At 39.7% G+C, this 22,871-nt stretch overlaps 1 protein-coding gene across 2 annotated transcripts in view; it reads left to right on the forward strand.

Annotated features, from left to right (window-relative positions):
* The window catches only part of MTM1 (myotubularin 1), a 103,665-nt gene that overhangs the window by 59,421 nt on the left and 21,373 nt on the right, over window positions 1-22,871 (forward strand). For both annotated transcript variants that reach the window (XM_069063028.1, XM_069063027.1), the window contains exons 6-8: window positions 9,803-9,904; window positions 14,408-14,491; window positions 17,436-17,585. In XM_069063028.1, the coding sequence (XP_068919129.1) occupies window positions 9,803-9,904; window positions 14,408-14,491; window positions 17,436-17,585 (336 nt within the window). The remainder of the gene's footprint in view (window positions 1-9,802; window positions 9,905-14,407; window positions 14,492-17,435; window positions 17,586-22,871) is intronic.

The raw sequence follows: 22,871 nt of genomic DNA on the forward strand, positions 1-22,871 counted from the left end.
AAGTGACTTGCCCAAGGTCACATGGCTAGTTTTTGTGTTAAGTGTCTGAGGTCAGATTTGAACTCAGGTTCTCCTGACTCCAGGGCTGGTGCTCTACTCACTGTACCACCTAGCCGCCCTTGGAATAAAAGACTTTTAAGCTTTCCTAATGAAAAGACCAGAGCTAAATAATAACTTTGAAATGTAAACACAAAATTCAAGAAAAATCTAGAATGTCAGATATTTATTTGAGCAATTGAAGGGGGGGGCTTTACAATGATGAAATGCTAACATTCTACTAAGAGAAGCAGTATCCCCTTAATAGCTTAGTTCTAGTCATTAGAGCTAGTAATCCTAGCAGTGGTGGAACCATTACAAATTGGTGCAAATACTCTTTCTTCCTGCTATTATTTGGCATTGTTCCAAAATGTTAGCCAGATCACACCCATCAGATTGGCAAAGAAGGCCAAAAAAAGGAAGTGACAAATGTTGGAGAGACCACAGGAGAAGAGGCACATTATTGTCCTGTCAGTGAAGCTGTGATTTGATCCAGCCATAATAATTTGAAACTGTGCCCCAAAAGTCAATTAACTGTTTATACTGTTAAACCCCACTACTAGGATTTTTTCCCAAAGGGATCCAATGAAAAGGAAAAAAACCATATATGTATGTCTGTATTTACACATATATGTGTGTGTACATACACACACATACAGTAGCACTTTTTTGTAGCATTAAAACTGGAAACTAAAGAAGTTCCCCTCACTTAAGGAATGGCTAAACAAATTGTGGTCTAGGATTATAATGGAATAATATGCAGTGTATGAAATGTCGAAAGAAGTGATTTCAGTGAATCCTGGGAAAACTTTTATGAACCAATATGGAACCAGAAGAACAGTTTGTTCTATAATAACATTATAAAGAAAAACAGCTTTGAAGGACTTTACTCTCAGCCATGACTCTGGATGGCCTCTGATGAAGGTTAATGGACCTAAGATACAGCAAGAGACATACATACATTTTTCTATTTCCATTATATGATGTGATTTTGCCTGAGTATGCCTGTTTGCTTTTCATCCAGTTTTATTTTCAGATCTGCGTTCTCTCCATCCTCCCTACTTCCCTCCCCCTTTTACTTTCCCCCATTAAAAAAGCAAGAAAAACAAAACCCCAGTTACAATTATGTATAGGCAAGCAAAAGAAATTCCTGTATTGGCTAGATCCAAAAATAAAGTCTCGATCTGCATACTGAGTCCATCACCTCTCTGTCAGGAGGTGGGTAACATGTTTCATCGTGAGTCTTTTAGAATATTATTTGATCATTGTGTTCATCTGAGTTCTTAAGTCTTTCATAGTTCTTCGTCTTTACAATACAATTGTAATGTTACTGCACTGAATGGTATTCTATAAATTGTTCTCCTGATGTGCTTACTTCATCCTACATTAGTTTATACAAGTATTCCCGGGTTTCTCTGAAACCATCCCCTCATCATTTTTTAGAACACAGTGTTCCATCACATTCTTGTACTGTAACTTGTTCAGCCTTTCTTCATTTGATAGTCACCCCATCAGATTCCAAGTATTTGCCACCAAAAATAGCTCTTACTAATATTTTTGTATTTGTGGGTCCTTTTTCTCTTCTTCTGACCTCTTTGGGGATATAGACCTAGTGGTGATATTTCTGGGTCAAAGAATGTGCACAAATTAATAACTTTGGGGTCATAATTCTAAATAGCTTTCCATAATGGCTGGATCAGTTTACAGTTCCACCAACAGTGCATTAATATACCTGTTTTCCCACAACCTGTCCAGCATTGTCATGTTCCTTTTTTGTCAACTTTGCCTATCTAATGGGTATAAGGTAGAACCTCAGAGTAGTTTTAATTTTAATTTCTCTAAATATTAGTGATGTAGAACATTTTTCCATATGGCTATTGATACTTTGGCTGTTTTCCTCTGAAACTGCCTGTTCCTATCCTTTGACCACTTATCAATTAGGAAATAGTTTTTATTCTTATAAATTTGAAACCATTCCTTATATATTCTTTTTCTTAAATTAAATTTTATTTTATCTTCAAACAAAGATTAACTTTCCCTCCTACTTTCTTTCCCAATCTCCCTCCCTCCTACTGAGAAAGCAAGAAAAACAAAACCCTTATTGCAAACATGTGTAGTGAAGCAATACAAAATTTCCCATTGGCCATATCTAAAAAAAAAAAAAAAAGAGCTTCAATCTGAGCTTTGAGTTCCTTGCCTTCTCTATTGAGGAGTTAAGTATAAGTAACATGTTTCATCATGAGTCCCCAGGAATTGTGACTGGTCATTATATTGATCAAAGTTCCCAAGTTTTCTTTTTATATATAATGGTTTTAAGCAGCCGAGATCTGACTTCTCACCCTCTCATCCCTAATCCCCTACCCCCATTGAGAATATAAGAAAAACAGCCACCCACGAAGTCAGTCAAAACAAATTTCCACTTTAGCCATGATTCCCTATATATATATTCTAATAATATCTTTATGAGGTCTTATTCAAAGAACTCATGAATGAGACCTTTTTCAGAGAAATTTGCTAGGGGAAAAATTCCCCACGTACCAGCTTCTCTTCTAATTTTAGCTGCATTTGGCTTTGTTTGTGCAAAAGGCTTTTTTTTTAATTTTATTAATCAGAATTGTCTGTTTTACCTCCTGAAAGCCTCTTATGGTCATGAACTCTTCCCTGATCCATAAATCTAAAACGCATTTCTTCCTTTCTTCTCTAATTTGTTTATTAATTCACAGTGGGAGATGTTGATCTGTGCCTTGTTTCTACCAGACTGCTTTCCAATTTTCCCAACAGGTTTTGTCAAATAGTGAATTCTTACCGCAGTAGCTGAGATGTTTGTGTTTATCATACAATAGACTACTGTTCTCATTCTACCATGTTTCCCCGATAATAAGACCTATCCCAAAAATAAGCCCCCCCTTACTGTGTAAGATTCCTCTAAAATAAGCCCTATTGAGATTGCTACTGTAGTGAAGGTGATCCCCTGTGCTACACGCTACATTACGGTACCCTCTGTATGCACCGTCCCCCCCCCCCATGAAACGCACGCCACGCTCCGAGCTGCATCCAATCAGAGCTGCAGCAGTGAGCGCAGTCATCCTGTTCTTCCCCAGTGATTTGCTTATTGAATAAAGGTACATTTTTTTGTTCACATTTACCTGTTTATTAAAATTGCTGTCAATGTTCATTAAAATAAGCCCTCCCCTGAAAATAAGCCCTCTGGTGTTTTTCTGTCCAAAAAAAATGATAAGACAGTGTCTTATTATCGGGGAAACATGGTATTATGTGTACCTAACCATGGCCACTGAGACTGCTTTGTAGTATAGTTTGAGGTCTAGTATTACTAGACCCCCTTCCTTTCAACTTTTTTTCATTGACTTTCATAATCTTTTTTTTTTTTGGAGGGTAGTCGGGGTTAAGTAACTTGCCCCAAAGTCACATGGCTAGTAAGTGTGTCAAGTGTCTGAGGTCGGATTTGAACTCAGGTCCTCCTGACTCCAGGGCCGGTGCTCTATTCACTGCACCACCTACCTGTCCCATAATGTTTTTTTTAATAACTAGGAGGTAGGATTTTATGGGGAAGAGGGGCTAACAACAGTGATTTTTCCCTCCCTCTCCACCACCTCCCCTCAGAGAAAAGAGCCATTAAGATATTTTTAACATATAGAGGAGAATGGAAGCTTAGATAAGCAGGATAGCTTTGAAAGTAACAGGCTGAATTATAGTATATTTATACTGTATGGAGTAGAGATTCACAGTTTCAGGTACAATTGTCTTCTATGTTCTACTTAGTATATAGAAATGCTCACATTTTTTGGTTTTATGTTCAGAATTTTAAAATGTTTATTTTTAAAATGAGGGATCATAAGGTTCCAGGAAGTTTCTTAAGTTATTTGATGTTAGAATGCCTTGGGGAGAACAAAGTGTTGTACAAGTACTTTATAGGAACATTCAGTGATGTTAGTTATCACATTATTCAAAGTCGTTATCTATCCGCAAGCTGAATTTGAGTAATAGTGGTTCTTATCCATGGGAAAAGTACAGGGTAGTCTCCTCCTGGGAGCAGAGGTAAAGAGGCCCAAAGAATATCTGTCCGCTATCTACATTGTCCGGGAGAATGAAATGTTCCTTTACAAGGGAGATGAAGGGCTTCAGTGTAAAAACAAAAAAGAAATAGGATCTGAAGAGTCAAAGGGCAGCCCTCTCCAATGTCAGGAAGTTGGAGAGTGGAAGAATGGGTCACAGAGGGAAAAGGAGAGAAGACCTGCTGAGCTCTCAGAGTTAAATAATGACTAGAACACGAGGGAACTGGACCTACAGAAGGTGAAGCAGCTGTTTGTGTCCGTCAAGGAATGTTCATGTGAGAGGCAGTGTGGTATAGTGGTGAGAGTTGGAGGAGCTGTGTTTGAGTCCTGGCAGCCTCTCTGGCCTCCTTTTCTCCATCTATAAAATGAGAGTTGGACTGGTTAGCATCTAAAGCCTCTTCCAGCTCTAAATCCAGGATCCTGTGATAGGTGACATTAAATGAGAGATGGTCAGGTAAGGGTCAGAGGAAGAAACAGACAAGCACTGCCAGTTAGTGCCTCCTCGACAAGAACAGGAGAGAGCTCCTCTATTCTCCTGGGGTGTACACCCAGCCCATGACAGAGAACCTCCCAAGATTTGGCAGACCTGCTGATGACTACCACTTCTCAGGTGTCGGCAGAGATGGGACTCAAGAAAACAAGGACCTTCAGGGCCTAGGCTGGCTTTTAATCACTTCTACTGCTCCTGATTGAAGAAAAATGATTCATAAGAGCACCCAATTTGGGCTATGAACAGGTTAAAAACATGATATCTGAGAGCAAGTTTGGAATATGGCCTGTGACCTAACATACAGTAATAATGCAAAAAGGGAGCTAACTAGGTCTGGGGGAAAAGAATGTATTTGCCCCAGAATCTTGAGAATCATATAATATTATAACATAACAACAGAAGAGAACCATACAAACTGAGAAGCAAGGGCAGAAGAGAAACAGCCACTAGCTTACTAGCTACCTAGATTCTCCAAGGAAAATACCATCAAGAATAACTACAGTGTAGGAAAATAAGCAGTAGATAACCCAAAAAAAGGATTTAAGGATCAAAGTCATAACTTTAGATTTCTAATTTTAAAACTGTGCAAAGTGTTGTTAGAATGAGTTAGAGCACCTAACTCAGGAAAGCTCATTCCAAATCTGTTGTTCCTTCCACTGAACAAAGAGGAAATATCAGGATGGCATTGTATTTTAAGAATACATACTCATTGAGGGAATAGAGCACTAGCCCTGGAGTCAGGAGGACCTGAGTTCAAATCCGGCCTCAGACACTTGACACAGTTACTAGCCATGTGACTTTGGGCAAGTCACTTAACTTCAACTACCCTCCAAAAAGAAGAATACATACTCAGTGATGAAATTCAGCAACCACAGGGGAAAGCAAGGAAGAGAGCATGTAGGTGAAGATGGAAGGAGTCAGAAAAAGGAGCATCAGAGTGATGTCTATAGACCATCTATAGATGGAAGACATAGCCCAGCAAAGCGGACAGAAGCCTAGGAGGGAGAACTGATCTTACAGCAATGTGGGTGGGCCGTCCATTAGCCATGTACCTCAGCGGGGAAGGACTAGAGCTAATACATTCAAAACCAGGTCTTTCTGACTCGAATTTAAGCACTCTGGCTACTCTGGGGTTCTGCCTCTTACTATACCACCCTACCTTTGTTTCCCTAAGAAAAGGAGGGAAGAGGAAAGGGAAGGCACAGAGATAGAGGAAACTGGGGCTTAACTCTGACATATATTTTAACTTTAGAAGAGTAGATTTCAGAAGGGTGGAGAGAGAGGGAGAGAGAGAGAGAGAGAGAGAGAGAGAGAGAGAGAGAGAGAGAGAGGGAGAGACAAACACAGGTAGGATCCCATGGAATAAAATTCTCCTGAGGAAGTCAGGCCAGGGGGATGGGAAAGTCAAGAATGATATCCTGAAGATAATAAAAGAAATAATTCTGAATGTGGGTGGGGGGAGTTGTCTGAAGAGACTGATGTGTTAATTCAAGGGAACCCCAACCATCTGGGGTTTGGGAAAGCTGCTGCTGATGAAAGTAAGGACAAGTCAGAGAGGACAGCCCCAAAAGCATATCAGAGTCTAATAAAAAAAAATGTCAGGAGCAAAGGAAAAGATGAAAAGAGAGTTAGAGCTGCTTCTTGACCTGGACAAAACAGCACTAACAGGCTCCTGAGGGAGGACAGAGCTGCCCAAGAGAATCATCTGTCTACTGGAAAGGAAGGAACACAAATGGATAACGGAGTTAGTACCCACGCTGAGTAAGGAGACACTACAAGAGGCCCAAGCTCACTCCATCAGCATCTTTTAAGCCCCACACCAATTGCCAGAGATTCAGAGACACAAGCTGACATTCTAATGGGGGAGACAGGATGTACTTCTATAGATATATGTATGTACAAGAAACAGTGAGATAGAAACAGTGTGATCTTAGAAGGGCAAGCATAACTTCTGGGGGAACAAGAAAATACTCCCTTTGCACAAAGTGGCATTTGAGCTGAGTTTTGAAGGAAACCAGAGATTCGAAGAACTGCAAGTGAGGAGAGAGGGCATTTCAGGCATGGCAGAGAGCCAGAGAAAAGACATCGAATCCAGAGATGGAGGATTGACCAAAGAGTGTAAGAATCCTAGCCAGGTAGGAAGGGACAGCTTGTTAAGCACTTTAAATGCTAAGAACTGGAGTCAATATTTGATGCTAGGGGCAATACAGAACCACTGAGGTTTATTGAGTACTGGGGTGATATGATCAGACCTACATTTTAGGGAAATCACTGGAAGCAGTATGAAGGATACATTGGACTGAGGAGAGATTTGAGGAAGAAAGATTAAGTAGGAGACTGTTGCTGGAGGCTGGACTTCTGAGTCCTGGTGATAAGGGTCTCAACTAATGTGGTGGCTATGTGAATGGAGAGAAGGGGAATATAAGCAAGAAATGACAAGATCTGGCAGGTAATCGGATGTGTGGGATGAGTGAGAGTGAAAAGCCAAGAAAGAAAACCAGGTTTGGAACCTGGTGTGACTGGACGGATGAATGATTTATAAAAATAATTTTTATACCTATTGAATTGCCCCTCAAAATGACAATTCTGTATTATTATACAACTTAAAATTAGTTGCAGGATTTTTTTGCATTCTATTTAAAGCAAATGCTTTTGTTTACCAAAGAGCTCGAGTTCCTACAAAATATTGTCTCTTTTTAACCAAAAAAATGTTCGTTGATAATTTGAAACTTTTTAATGTGATTTAGTTTAGAGACCTATGAAAGTGAGATTATACATCGAAAATACATTTCTTGAATGAAACTTTAAGGTACAATTCAGTTCTTCTAAGCAAAACTCTGGCAAAGGAGTATTAGAAGAAAATGGCATATTTTAAAAGATGTTTAAAAATTTCATATATTTTAAGATGTATTTGATGACATTGATATCTAGCCTTTTTAAAAAGTAAAAACAAATGATTCCTAATTACTTAGAGATGAATTATTTTATTTACACATACTTATTTTATAAATTATTTTATTTACACGAAATCATTTAAATTTCAAAAATTACAGCGCAATCACTGGAGGAAAAAAAGAAATCACCTAGTCCAACCCCCTCCTGAGGTGCCTGAGGTCTAGGGAGGTTAAGGGCCTTGCCAGGGGCACACAGCTGGTTAGCATCAGAGCCCAGGTGACCCCAGGTCTTCTGATTTCTAGTCTAGCCCTTCTGCTTCACCAAGTTGCCTTAACCCAAACCCATTTAAATGTGGTGATTCCATAAAATTCAAAAGGCAAGAGATTTTTACAACTTAGGACCTTTGCCTTCTCTTTAAAGGTGCTGCTTTTGTGGGTAAACTCATCATTCAGCTCAAACTGCTCTCCTAAAGTGACCTTTTAAGTGCTAAATCGAATGACTTTTTCTTAGTCCTCATCCTTCTTGACCTCTCTGTAGTTGTTGACACTATTGATGACCCTCTTCCTTAATACTCTTTTCTCTAGGTCTTTGTGACCCAAATCTCCCCTGGTTCTCCTTAGTCCTTTTTGCCAGATCTTCATCTATGTCACATCCATTAATTGTGGGTGGCCCCCAAGGCTCTCTCATAGACCCTCTTCTCCTCTCCCTCTATACTCTTTCACTTGGTGATCTCATCAGTGCCCATGGATTCAACTATCATCTCTTTTTTTCTTTTTTTTTGGAGGTGGGGAAGGCAAGGCAATTGGGGTTAAGTGACTTGCCCAAGGTCATACAGCTAGTAAGTGTCAAGTGTCTGAGGTCACATTTGAACTCAGGTCCTCCTGATTCAAGGACCAGTGCTCTATTCACTGTGCCACCTAGCCATCCCTATTATCTCTATACAGATGATTCTCAGATGTATTTGTCTGTCTAGCCCAAATCTTTCTCCTCACCTCCAATATCCCATCTACAACCGGACATCTCAAACTAAAATGTCTTGTTGACATCTTAAACTCAGTTTGTCCAACATTGAATTCATTATCTTTCCCCCAAAATTTTCCCCCTTTCTAACCTCCCTGTTATTGTCTAGGCTACCACCATCCTCCCAATCACCCAGTCTCAGTCTGAGTTGTCATCCTCTACATCTCATATCCAGTCAGTTTCCAAGTCCTGCTGTGTTTCTGCCTTCTTAACATCTCTCATATATGCTTCCTCTCCTGACACTGCCACCATCCTGGTGCAGGCATTCATCACCTAATGCCTGGACTCTTGCGCTAGCCCTGCTGGTTGATCTCCCTGCTTCAGGTTTCTCTCTATTCTAGTTCATCAAAATTGATCTTAATGTACAAGTCTGACCATGTGACACACACCCTCACCCCCACCCTGAATTCAGTCAGCTCCAGCTCCCTGCTGCCCTCAGGATCAAATATCAAGTCCTCTGTTTGGCATTCAGAGCCTCTCCCTACCTTCCACTGTCCCACCTCTGCTGCCTCCTTCTGAATATAGTCAGTGATCAGTGACACATGACTTTCCTTCTCTGGACTCACAGCATTTCCATTGGCTGTCCCCCATGCCTAGAACTCACTTCTTCATCATTTCCACCTCCTGGCTTCCCTGAAAATCTTCAAATCTAAGCTACAGTCCTACAAAAAGCCTTTCCCAGGCTTCCTTAATCTTAGTGCCTTCCCTCTGAGACTCTCTTATTTTACCCGGCCTGTATCCTGTTTGTATACAGGAGACTCAGAGGTCCTTGAGACCTGAGACTGGGTTTTTTTGCTTTTTTGTTTTTTGCCTTCATTTCCCTGTACTTAGTACAATGCCTGGCACATTTTTGTTGTGTTCAGTTGTTTCAGTCACGTCTGACTCTTAGTGACCCCATTTGGTTATTTCTTGCAAGAGGTACTGGAGTGGTTTGCCATTTCCTTCTTCACCTTATTTTACAAATGAGGAAACTGAGGCAAGTATGGTGACATGACTTTCCTACGTCACAGCCAGTAAGCATGAGGCCAGATTTGAATTCAGGTCTTCCTGACTCCAGCCCTGGCATGTAGAAGGGCACTGGGCCACATAGCTGTCCACGTAGCACATAGAAGATGCTTAATAAATGTTTGGTTCTACTACGATATAATCAAACATTCTTTTACTTACATAGAATAATTGTCCTTTTGAGATTCATTCAATTAAAGAGTTTTAAATTTATCTGAATATTTTCACTTAGTATGACTGTATCTGAGGATGTGGTGGTAATTTTTTTTAATCTTCCCTTTAGGATATGAGAAATCTGAGATTTGCTTTGAAACAGGAAGGTCATAGCAGAAGAGACATATTTGAAATCCTCACAAAGTATGCCTTTCCACGGTCACATGGTTTGGTAAGCTAATGTTTTTTTCCCTCGAGTTCTAGAGTGTGCTCCAAAATTTTATTTATATCTTGTTTCATTCAACAAGCATTTATTTGAATAAATGAATGAATGAATAAGTAAATAAATCAAGCACTCAAGCAAGCAAGCATTTATGAAGGACCTGATATTTCTGAGCACTATGGTAGGTGCTGGGGGTACAAAGAGAAAAAAAATGAAGTAGTCTCTGCTCTCAGGAGGCTAACATTCTGTTGGGGAAAATATCTTATACACAGAGAAGTCAATACAAAATTAACACAAAATCATTTCCTGAGGCTACTGCCTAGTAGCATCTGACTCAAGATAGCCCTCATATAGAAGATGGTGCTTAAGCTGAGCCTTGAGAGTAGGGAGGGAGAGAATGAGAGGCACAAGGGACAAACAATACAAAAGCATAGAGATAGGAGATGAAAGGTAACGTACAGAAAACCAAGAACTGAGCCAGTCTGAATGGAGCAAAGAATGTATAAAGGAGAGTAGTGTGCAGTAGGCCTAGAAAGATAGGTTGGAACAAAATTGACAAGGCCTGGAAGTGCCAGGCAGAGGAATTTGCATTTTATTCTAGAGTCAGCAGGGAAATGTTGAAGAGGTACTTGGAACAGGAGAGTGACACAGGCCAGCCTGTGCCTCATCAAAGTTGATTTGGGCAGCAGTGTAGAGGCTGGATTAGCAAGAGGAGTGACTGGTGCCAGGGAGAAAGGAGAGGGGAGGAGGGTCTTAACTAACCTGGTGGTGGCCACATGAATGGAGAGAAAGGAACAGATGTGTGAGGTATTTTAGAGGCTGAATCAACAAAACGTGGCAACTGATTATATATGAGGGGTAGGTGAGCTCAGAGAATTGAGGATGAGTCGGGTTATAAACCTCAGCGATGAGAATGGTGGTGGTATTATCAACACGAACGGGAATTTAGGAAGGGGATGAGTTTGGGGTGGGGGGGGTAATAAATTCTGTCTTGGACATGCTGAGTTAGAGATGCCCACATCGATTTAGAGATTTCCAACAAGCAGTTGGCGAGGCAGGATTGTAGCTCAGGGGAGAGATGAAGGCTGGATATGTAGATTCGGGAATCATCTGGATTGAACCCATGGGACCTGATGAAATTACCAAGAGAATGAATTTAGAAAGGACCAGGACAGAGCCCTGAAGTAGCCATGTAGGGGATAGGCCAAGCATGATTACCCAGCAAAGGAAAATAAGACAGATGTGAGAGTAGAACCAGGGCAGAATGTTCCAGTGCTCCCCTTCCCCACAAAAAAAAGCCGGAGAGGAGAAAGTGCGTAGGAGGGAGGACAGAGCAGTCAGATGCTTCCAAGGGGCCAAGAAAGATGAAAGCCAAGAAAAAGTCATTGAATTTGTTAAGGAAGAGATCATTGGTGACCTTGGAGAGAGCAGTTTCATTTGTGCAGTGATATTCCAGGAACTCGATAGGCGATGAAGTCAGGAGGCAGGTTTCAAGGGGTTGAGGAGTGAGAAGAGAGAAAGTAGAGGCAATGAGTGAAAAACAGCTTGGTCAAGGACATTGGCCATGAAAGGGAAAAGAGAGAAAGGACAATTCTTTATCTTGTATCAGAAGTACATGTTAGCCTGACACATGTTTTCCTTTAACATATTTCATCTAATCCTGGTTTCTTTATAGAACCTTCCAGGATACTAACTCTTAAGAGCAGATAGTACACCCTTATTCTGAGTGTAGTGGAAATATGCCGAAGACTTTATAGTGTTACTGCCTGATGAAATGATGAAAAGGCTGCCTTGCAGGAACCTGGCTTTCTGGAACTATCTTGTGAAACATTTTTGCACAGAAGATCAGAGTACCCTTCAAAATGGGGTTTCTCCATTCCCATGTTTCGCTGACCATATTGTCTGCCAATGTACACGGCTAGATTTTTAGGATCGTGTTTGAATTGTATGCTAAGCTTTTATTAGAAAGTTATTGGACTTTTAAAAATAAGTATATCATTTTAAGAGGCTCGCTGTATCATGCGTGATTTTACACCAAGCTTTTACATTCAGAAATTTCTGAAATTATACCGTTAAAACGATTTGTTTTATGAAAGCTCCGTTTATGTGCATCTTTTTCAATACAAACCTTCTGCCTAAAGTGAGATATGTTTGTGTTGGCTTCTGCATACATGGCCTTAGAAATATTTAAAAATTGAATAACAGGTTACATAGCAAGGAAGAGGTAGAACTGAGGCCCCAACAAACCTTTGGAGACTGCTTGAGTTTATTTGAAGCCACAGTTAGACTTGCTCAGGTTACACTTGCTTTTGGACCCACAGAAATAGCGTCTGGAAACATAAAAAAAGCTTGATTCCAAGTCAAGTCATGGATTGAATGGATTATGGGGGTTTTTCTTCTTCTGAATAACCCTGTGGCCCCTCCTGCTTCCTGTTGAAGGCAAACATTCAGTCTGTTCACTCTGTGGCTTGAACTTGGAACTGAGCTTTATTTACCTTCCCCTTAGAATGGCCTACAAAAGAGCAGGTTAGATGTGCTCTAAGTGAATTCACTGGCCTGATCTCATTTCTTAATCTGGTCAGATTCTAAATAAAGTTTTAGGAGTTGTTTTAGATTTTCAAAAAAACACGCATTGCTTTGCTTTCATTTTCTTTTTTCTTAATGGTAAACTCTTGTAAATAGATTATTGAAAAATGTGACATACATTTGGACTGCATATCTTTTTTAATGTAATTTCAGATCAATATGTTTTGCAATCAAAAAGGGAAAGTTTTCACTTCCGGGCCTCAGTTTCCCCCTCTATAAAAGTGGGGAAATTGGGCAAGATGATTTCTAGGATTCTTTCTAGCCCAAAATCTATCTGATCCATTACACAACATAATAAAATGTAGTCAAATGCTTTGGGAAATAATTAGGTCACCTTAAATCTCTATAGTTCTTTTAGCAAATGTGGCTTTTTGTTTAGTTTCTTCAGCAAAGTGTTTGAGATTATAAATGAACTATTTGGCTGCTGAAGCAAGGGAGAAAAAGAGCACTTTGCCGAGAATCAGGAAACCTGGGTTCTGGTCCCAGCTCTGCCACTGACAGGCCGTATAACATGGGCGAGCCATTGGATCGTTGCCCTCGCTGTGGCAAGGGGAAATCTTGTGCCAGTTTTGGAAGGTTATTAAAGAGACATATTGTAGTGCCTTGAGCTTTTTCAAAGAAAAGTGCTGCTCTGTAAAGTTGCTTATTCTTATTGACACCGCCATGAGCATGCTTTGAAAACTTGTAGGACGTAAGAGTATGGAGCATGACCAAGAATGCATCTTAACTTGCAACATGCAAAATATAGAAGAAAAGTTACAATAACCAGAAGTTCTTGGGATTGTTTCTTTCTCATCATTCTCTCACTTTAGTAAATGGTTTCACTTAAATTTGTGTTTCTTCAGTTTCCATTCGGTTTCCACTAATGATTTGAGACATTTTGATTAAAGTTGCTTAGTTTTGCAAAACTTTATAGATCATTTTCTAAGTTTTCATCTGGGCTATATCAGTGAAGCTGGTTTGGGATTTCCCCTGCTCCACAAAAGTTTTCCTCCACCTTCACTTGACGTGGTGGTGACATCCTGGGTTCCCAAGGACTATACCGATTCTATAAAGCTAGAAAGGGTATACCCAGAAGTGGACTGTATATCTGTTGTCTGAGGACCTACCTAGCTAAATTTGGAGGGGCTCATCACCGGAAAGCTAATCACCAAGTGATGAACTTTGAAAAACTAGTTTCATGGGGGCAGCTAGGTGGTGCAGTGAATAGAGCACTGGCCCTGGAGTCAGGAGGACCTGAGTTCAAATCCAGCCTCAGACACTTAACACTTACTGGCCATGTGACCTTGAGCAAGTCACTTAACCCCAACTGCCCCTCCAAAAAAAAGGAAAAAATACTTTCATGAGCTGTGGTTTAAAAAAGAAATCTGCTAAGGCCTTGAGTTGGGGAGGAGTTGTACTCTGCTCTGATAAAGGAAATACCTTCCACTGATGAAGGTATGATCCAAAGAGTTAGGTTAATAGAGGTCACAATTTTAAAAGACTTTAAGATGGATGATTGGTCAGTTAGCAGACTCACCAGCTTCGGTTTTGAGAGAACAGCAACTTATTTTAAACATTTTTGCTGTGGAAACCAAAAACCTTCTTCTGAATAATGACTTGGTGCATCAGGAAAATGACAGAATCAATTAATAAGTAAAACTTTACTAAAAGACAAGACTCAACATTATTTGCAGGTGTTTTTTTAATGCTTTTAATCCTAACCCCCAGCCCCTCCAATAGCTAGTATTATTAATTTCTCCTAGTTTAAATTGGGTAAGCCTGGTAAAAAAAAATAATAATAATTTAGGTTGCTTAAATATTACATATCTGAAAGTGTCTGTAGAAATTTGAGGGGAAAAATTTTTTAATTATAGGATATATTATTAAGACATCATTAGTTCCCCTGCTGTAGACATTAAATGCTTTTCCATTGTCCTTCTCTAGCCATTATTTGCTTTTTTAAATGAAGAAAAATTTCCTGAAAATGGATGGATGGTATATAATCCCATTGAAGAATATAGAAGGCAGGTAAGTTGATAAGTAGTCTCATAGTTCTCATTTAGCAAAATGCAAAAAAGAATTAGTAGGCTAAAATAAAAATGCACATTATAATGATCTGTAGTTTGTCATGTTCTTTGGAAAGCAATAACATCCTGATATCCTTCTGAATGGTAACCGAACAGTGTTATGTAAACTGTAGACAACACAGAGTGTACGCTCAGCTTGGCCTGTGCTTACTCTGACCTTAAACCTAGCATATTCCCATAACTATAGTTAACATTTCACGAGGTATCGTCTTGATTCCATTTCTTAACTTTTCTCCCTACATCATTGAGGAAGGTCTTTGTTTTATGCACAAAATAAACTATAAGCCACTATCATAGCTAAGCCTCTCACACTTAGCTACTTGATATTTTCTTTTTTATTTCTGCATTGATACTTTTGTTTGAGAGCCTAACTTTTCTTTCTACACACTAGCAGTTGGTGGTTTATATAGACCTTTCCCATACAAACTTGGCCAAGTTAAATAAACTGTCTTCATGAAGTTTCTTGCTCTCATAGCTGCTTATCCAGAGGAAGATCTGATGAAAGGACATTGTTATTAGCACAAACAACAAGCTTGAACATTTCAATGGTGCTTTAGCATGTTGATGTGTGTTACTCTCATGAATCTTCCAACAACTCTCTGAGCTTAGAATTTGGAGCCCAGTATAGGTTACTAAAGATATTTTCATCCCTGTTTTACAGCTAATGAAACAGACTAGGAGAGGGCAACATCCTGGTACAGTAGAAAGAGTGCTAGGCTTGGAGTCAGAAGGTGTGGGTTTGAATCTCACCCTCATCCCTTGTCATCTGTGTGCCCTTTAGTCAACTGCCCCTCATTGCTCTAATTTGTCAAATGAGGTGGTCTTTAAAGGTCACATCACATCAGACTGGATGGTCTTTAAAGGTCCTTTACAGCTTAAATCTACAAGCTTGTGAGCATAGAAAATGAAAAGGAAAGTAACATTCCCCCACTGCATCAGATTTGAACTGAGATCTCTCGACTCCATGTTCAGCCTTCTTTTCACAACTCCCTGTTGCCCCTAAGGTTATCAAGAGCCAGACCTAGGGCTGAAGGTTGCCTTCAGTACTTACTTAGCTAAGTGACTGTGAGGAAGGGGCTTTTCATCTCTGAACCTCAATCTCTTTATTTGTAAAAGGAGAATCATACTATTTCTAACAGCCTGCTCCAGAAGGTTGTTGAGAGGAAAATGCTTAGTAAACCTTTATGTGTCAGAGAAATAGAAATTATCATTTAAGAGTCTGTTACACTTATATGTGTTTTTAGATGGGAAATTAGTTACATTAGAACCCAAACCTGATGCCGATATAGGAAACAAGACCTGCATCCACATAGTCCTTTAGAGTTTTAGTAAAGAGAGGTCTAGGATGCCCTGCTGTCGAGAAGGGGCATGATTTTAACCCTTCATATAACCAGTTCTGGGATATCTAGAGCAAGGTACTATCTCATTAAACTTTGTGTTTTTCCTGATCATGTCTATATAATTTTAAAAATTATTTGGAATCATAGGATAAGTTTCAAGACTCAAACCCAGATGTTTTGTATTTGTGCTTTTTTATTATTTATAATCTCCTGAAATGAAAAGTTGATCTATCTGAAAGAAACTCTAGACCCGAGGACCTTAGAATTCATCTGTATTCTGTATTCCTTTGTTGATTGTTTTCAACACTTTGGGACACTGGATCGTCACTTGGTTTATCATCAGATCTAATGTGCTGGAATTTTGTGTCTGAGTGTTAAATTCTGAAAAGAGTCTATGTGAGGCATTTATTAGAGTCCATAAAGGAATTCAATTTGGAATTGAATTGTGTGATGATTTGTTAGATCACTCGCAATTTCTGCCTCTACTGGATATATTTGAAATTGAAAAGGAAACTTCACTCAGACATGTAGAGCTTGTGAACCATATTTACTTTATTTTTAGAGTGTTAATTGCCCAAACTAATTTTTTTTTACTTGGAACAACATAGTGCTAGCTTCCAAGATTGCATACATGTATGAACTGGCAAAAGGATTTTGTATTTTTCTATTTTATTCTGTCTTTCGTTTTTCTTACTCTCTGCTGGGCTAAGAAGTGTCCAAACTCAGCTCCTGTTTGGTCCATAAGCTCGAGGCCCAGACCTGAGGAAAAGGCACAACTTCTAGCCACCAAACAAATTCCCTCACCAACTCTACTTCTTGTGGGTATAGCGGTATATGAAGGCAAGCAGAGGTGGTAGTCTATAGATTTGATGCCTGAAGTTATCTGGGCTAAGTTGCAGGAAGGGAGTACCTTAGGGTATCATAGTGCCACATCTATAATCTATTTGGTTTGGAAGTTGGTACATTTCCCATACAACCACAGACTGTAATCAATCCCCAAAACTTTATTTAAGACTCGTAGGAGATGGCAAAATGAGCCTCCCCAAAGGAGTTTCCCTGTATGCTTTTCTTGATAGATTTACCCTAGAAATCTTTAATAGATTGAAAAATACTTCCCTTTTGGAAGAAGGAGAGGGACCTTGCTGATTTTCATCTCTACCCACAAATTGAACACAAGGCTTTCATTTGGTGGAGAAAGGAAAATAGGAGTTTCATTGCTATTATTTAGTCTTAAAGTTATTGTTATCTGTATTATGTAAGTAGTAAATAGTAATTTAATATGAACAAAGAGACCTCAAATTCAAGAGAACTTCTTTAACTAAAAGGCTGCTTATGTAATCTCATGTCCTTAAATTCTGTCATATTTTGTAGCTTATCTATGCTAAATTGGTAGGTTATCGCCACCATGTGGTCAGTCCTGAGTATAGCGCTAACACCAAAGGAGCAAAATAGTCACAGAAATGAAATGAGACTTTGAAGTTAAATTAAATGTGAAATTAAGTCAAACGTGAAATAATGGAATTTGCTTTTGTCATTTGTTTTAAGGGATTGCCCAATGGCCAGTGGAGAGTATCTTTTGTCAATAAACGCTTTGAAATGTGTGAGACTTATCCTTCCATTCTGGTGGTTCCATATCATTCCACAGATGATGATCTCAGGAGAGTTGCGACTTTTAGGTCCCGTAATAGAATTCCGGTGAGTCTGCCTTAACAAGTTATCACAAAGTAACTTTTCTTGACTATTTGAGTTATCCTTTTTTCTGAGAAATGAAATTTAATTCCATAAAACTTCTGTCCTTGTGACCTAATGAGCTGGAATTTTGGCAAAATCCATTATATTAAAGATATTTTGAAACATTATGTAATAATAATGTAATCCTGAGTAAGTCACTTAAACTCTCAGAAAAATTCTCTGAGATTATGAGTTGCAGAATAGTAGGGTTGCAGAACAGTTGCTGGTCTCTGTTGTTAAAAGGAACTTACCTACAACAATGAAATCACAAATCCAAACCAAAAAAAAATTCTATGTTGTAGTGCTTAGGTATTTATTTTGATCTGTTCTCATTCTTATTACCTTACTGCTTTTTTTTGCTTTTTGGAGGACAGTTGGGGTTAAGTGACTTGCCCAAAGTCACACAGCTAGTAATTGTGTCAAGTGTCTGAGGCTGGATTTGAACTCAGGTCCTCCTGACTCCAGGGCCAGTGCTCTATTCACTAACTGCTTTTAAATAGCAGGGCCAGATTGGAGCAAGGATGGAAAGGGTTCCTTCTCGTATAATTGATCTATCACAGAGATCACAGAATTTGAGAATTGGAAAGAACCTCAGCAGCTATCTACTTCAACCCAAAAGGGAATCCCCACTAAAACATACCAAATAAGTGACCATCCAGCCTCTGAATGAAAACTTCCAAGTAGGGGTAACTTATCACTTTCCAAAGCAGTTCATTCCACTTTTGGCCATCTGTCATTGTTAGAAAGGTTTGGTATTTTTTTTTCCTGACATCACACCTAAATTTGTCTCTTTGCATCTTTAATCCATTGCTTCTGGGAGCCAGACAGAACAGATCTAATCTTTCTCCACATGACAGCCCTTGAGATACTTGAAAACAGCTCTCAAATCCTCCCGGAATATTCTCTTTTCTGGGCTAAACATCCCCATTTCTTTATTCAGTCTTTTTTGGTACATAGACTCAATAACCTTTACCATCCCAGTCGCCTCCTTCCTTCATACTCTCCATCTTTTGAATGATTTTCTTAAATTTCAGTTCTGGAGGCCAGAATTGAACATAGTACTCAAAATCAGATCTGACAAAGACAGAATGTTGTGGGATTGTCACCTACTTATTATTAGAAACTGCCTATCTTAATGTACCCTAAGATCACTTTAGCTTTTTTGACTGCCACATCTCACTGCTGACTCATATTGAGCTCGTAGTTCACTAAAACCCCCTGAATCTTTTTCATAGTAACTGGTGTCTAACCATGCCTCCCCGATCATACACTTGTGAGCTTGCTATTTTTTTAATATCTTAGATTCGGCCCGATGTTCTAGTCTCTCAAGATCTTTTTGGACCCCAAGTCTTGGTATTATGTCAGCTGCAGATTTGATGAGTATGCCATCTATGGCTGAATTGATTGATAAAGAATATGAACCCACTTCCATACAGGTCCTTCCTGGAGACCTCATGCCACATTGGCATTGACCTCTTCCCAAGTCCACTTTTGAGTCCAGCCATCCAGTCAGTTCTGACTCCATCTACTGTTCTCATCCAATCTGTGTCTCTCCATCTTCTTTCTTTTTTTAATAGTATTTTGCTTTTTTCAACTATATGTAAAGACAATTTTAGCATTCATTTTTACAGAATTTTGAATACTAAATTTTTCTCTCCATTCCCCCTCCCCTCTTCTTAAAACAAGAAGCAATTTGACATAGGTTGTATGTGTGCAGTCGAATCCATCTTCCTTGCAAGAGTAGTTTGAGATACTTTAGCAAAGCTTTGCTTAAGTCTAGGCAAACTACATCCATAGCATTCCTTTCATCTACTAGTTTTGTAATGCTGTCCACAGAATTAAGGTTAGTCTGGTAGGAGCCATTCTTAATGGAAGCACCATGCAGGCTCTTTGTTATTTTGTTTTACATATGAAGTCATGCAAAACTTCAAAAATTCCACATTAGCCAGGAAGAAGGAAGAGGAGGGGAAGAAAAATAGGCTTCAGTCTAAATTTGGAGTCCATCAGTTCTCCATCCAAACCTGGATGGTTAGCATTTTTCATTGGGAGTCCTTTGGAATTGCTGTGGATCGCTGAATTGATCAGAATAACTCATTCTTTCACAGTTGATCATCATTTCAATATTGCTGTTACAATGTAAATTGTTCTGCTCACTTCACTTTGCATTACCACTTTGTAATCCTGGGTAAGTCACTTCAAGTCTCAGAAAGTTCTCTGAGATTATGAGTTGCAGAATAGTAGGGTTGCAGGACACTTGCTGGTCTCTATTGTTAAAAGGGACTTATGTACAACAATGAAATCACAAATCCAAACCAAAAAAAATGTCTTTCCTTTTACTGAAACCATCCCCTTCATCATTTCTTGTAGCACAATAGTATTCCATCACATTCATGTAGCACAACTTGTTCAGACATTCCCCGAAGGATGGACATCTCAGTTTCCAATTCTTTGTCACCACAAAAAGAGCTGCTAGAAATCTTTTTGAACATCCTTTTCCTTTTGAATGTCCTTTTCCTTCTGCTTCAGTTTTTTGTGATGTAGACCTAGTAACAGCATTGTGTTGAGTAAAAGGGTATGAACGCTTGTGCAGCCCTTTGGGCATCATTCCAAATTATTTTCCAGAATAGTTGGATTAGTTCATAGCTCCACCAGTAGGTGTATTAGTATCCCTATTTTCCCACATCCCCTCCAGCCATACTGGCTTTTTGGAATCATTGCTTCCTTTTCCAGACATTTAGCAGCCAGTTGTAGAATTTTCCCAGAAATCAAAGCCAAACTCACTGGCCCATAATTTGCAGACTTATCTCTTTGCTTTTTTGAAAATTGGATTGGCATATTCCCTCTTCCATTCTTGCGATACCCCTCCCACTTTCCATGATATTTCAGATATTGACAGTGGCTTGCTGGGTTGACCCCTGGGGAGCAATTTTTTTTATCTTAAAAGGTTTATTGGTACTCCGAGATGTACTGTGTACATGATATTTTTATTGTGTAAATATTTTGGAATATTTCTCCCTCTGCAAACTTCCAGGTCTTTTCAGTCGAAATCCATTCTGAAATTGGTAGCTTTTTTAAAAGGAAGACTTAAGAAATTAAGAGTTCTTTACGCCTGCTGTTAACATCTGAATCCAGTGATTCGTGTGCATTAAAGACTGTTTATGAGATATAATTATGGAATGTAGACCTAATGTGAATTATTTATTAAATTAACTTGCATTTCTTGGTGTCTGTTCATATCTTAATCAACAAGCATTTAGAACTGCCTACTGCCCTAGTACATGGCATGAGGCACAGCAGTAGGTGCTGGGAATGGAAAGAGAAAAGCAAAACAATCCCTGGGGGGCTTCCATTCTAGCAGAGGAGACGACATATAGATATATAAGAATATACAAATTAGACACAAAGAATATAAAAGGCAAGATGGGACTAATGGCTTACAGGACTAGAAAGGCCTCATGCAGAAGTATCATTTGAACTGAGTCTTGAACAAAGCAGGGATTCCAAGAGGCAGGGGTAAGAATGGAGAGTATTCAAGGCTTGGGGGAAACCAGTGCAAAGTCAGGGAGACAGGAGGTGACAAACAAGAATACCAGTACAGCTGGACCTGGGATGGATCATAGAGTGTATCGAGGGAAAAGTAGGAAGAAATCAGGTTAAATGCCAAACAGAAGAGTTGTTATTTGGTGCTAGAGGTAATAGGAAGCTACTGTAGGACGTCAAGTTGTGGAGTGACACAGTCGGAGCTGCACTTTGGGGAAATCATTTTGGCAGCCGTGGAGGATAGATTGGAATAGAGAGAAAGGTAGAACAGGTGAGATTTAATAAGGGTTATAGAGAGAAGGGGATGCAGGCAAGAGAAGCTATGGAGACTGAAACAGCAGAATTTGGCAATTGATTAGACTTGTGGTGTGAGGAAAGCTAAGGAGCCAAGGACCGCCCCGAAGTTTCAACCCGGCTCACCAGGATCATGTTGTCCTCAACAGAAATAGGGAAGTTTGGGAGAGGGTTGGTTTGGGGAGGAAATATTAGGAGTTCTTTTCTGGACAGGTTGAAGTTGAGGTGCCATGGGACATTGTTGGTATTGCCTAGCTGGAGTGTAGCGGAGAAACTAGGCTGGATGTGTAGATGTGGGAGTCATCTGCATTGAAGTAATGATCAAACTCATATGAGGAGAAGAGGTAAACAGGGAGAGAGTATGGAAAGAAAGGAGGGCCCAGTTCAGAGCCGTGGTGTGTGTCCACAGTTAGTGGGTGTGCCATGCATGAAGATCTAGGAATGGAGGCTGAGAAAAAGTGGTCGGAATGTTAGGTAGGAGGAGATCTAAGAGTGTCATAAAAAGCCAGAGAGGCCATTGTATCCAGGAAGAGCCAGTGGGCAGCAGTGTCAAAAGCTACCCAAGGATGAGGATTGAGAAAAGGCCATTGGTTTTCTCAATTGAGTAAGCATTAGTAACTTTGCCAAGAGCAGCTGCAGCTCAGTAAGCAGATTAGAAGCCAGATTGTAGAAGACAGTGAGAGGAGAGGAAGTGGAGGCAGTGAATGTAGCTAGCTTTTTCTAGGAGTTTGGCTGAGAAAGGAAGACGGATGTAGATACAGATATATGTCAGCACACATGTAACCAGCCACACACACATATAAGAAGGAAAGACAGGTGTAGATACAGGTGTATGTCGACACACGTAACCAGCCACACACATACATATGTAAGAAAGGAATATATGTAGATACAGGTGCATGTCGACACACATGTAACCAGCCACACACATATGAGAAGGAAAGATGGATGTGGATACAGGTATATGTCAGCAAACATGTAACCAACCACACACACATAAGAAAGGAAGACAGGTGTAAAGACAGATGTATGTCAGCACACACGTAACCAGCCCCCCCACACACACACACATGAGAAAGACATACAGGTGTATGTTGACACAAATGTAACCAGCCACAAACATATGAGAAGGAAATATTGATGTAGATACAGGTGTATGTTGATACACATACAACCAGCCACACACATATGAGAAGGAAAGATGAATGTAGATACAGGTGTATGTCTACACACATGTAACCAGGCACACACACGAGAAGGAAAGACTGATGTAGATACAGGTGTCTGTTGACACACATGTAACCAACCACACATACACATATAAGAAAGACAGATGTAGATACAGGTGTATGTCAGCACACATGTAACCAGCCACACACACATATGAGAAGAAAAGACGGATGTAGATACAGGTGT

Source organism: Petaurus breviceps, unplaced genomic scaffold, assembly GCF_028583685.1.
Source record: "Petaurus breviceps papuanus isolate PSGF00001 unplaced genomic scaffold, PetGlider_PUasm1.0 90535, whole genome shotgun sequence".
Taxonomy (NCBI): domain Eukaryota; kingdom Metazoa; phylum Chordata; class Mammalia; order Diprotodontia; family Petauridae; genus Petaurus; species Petaurus breviceps.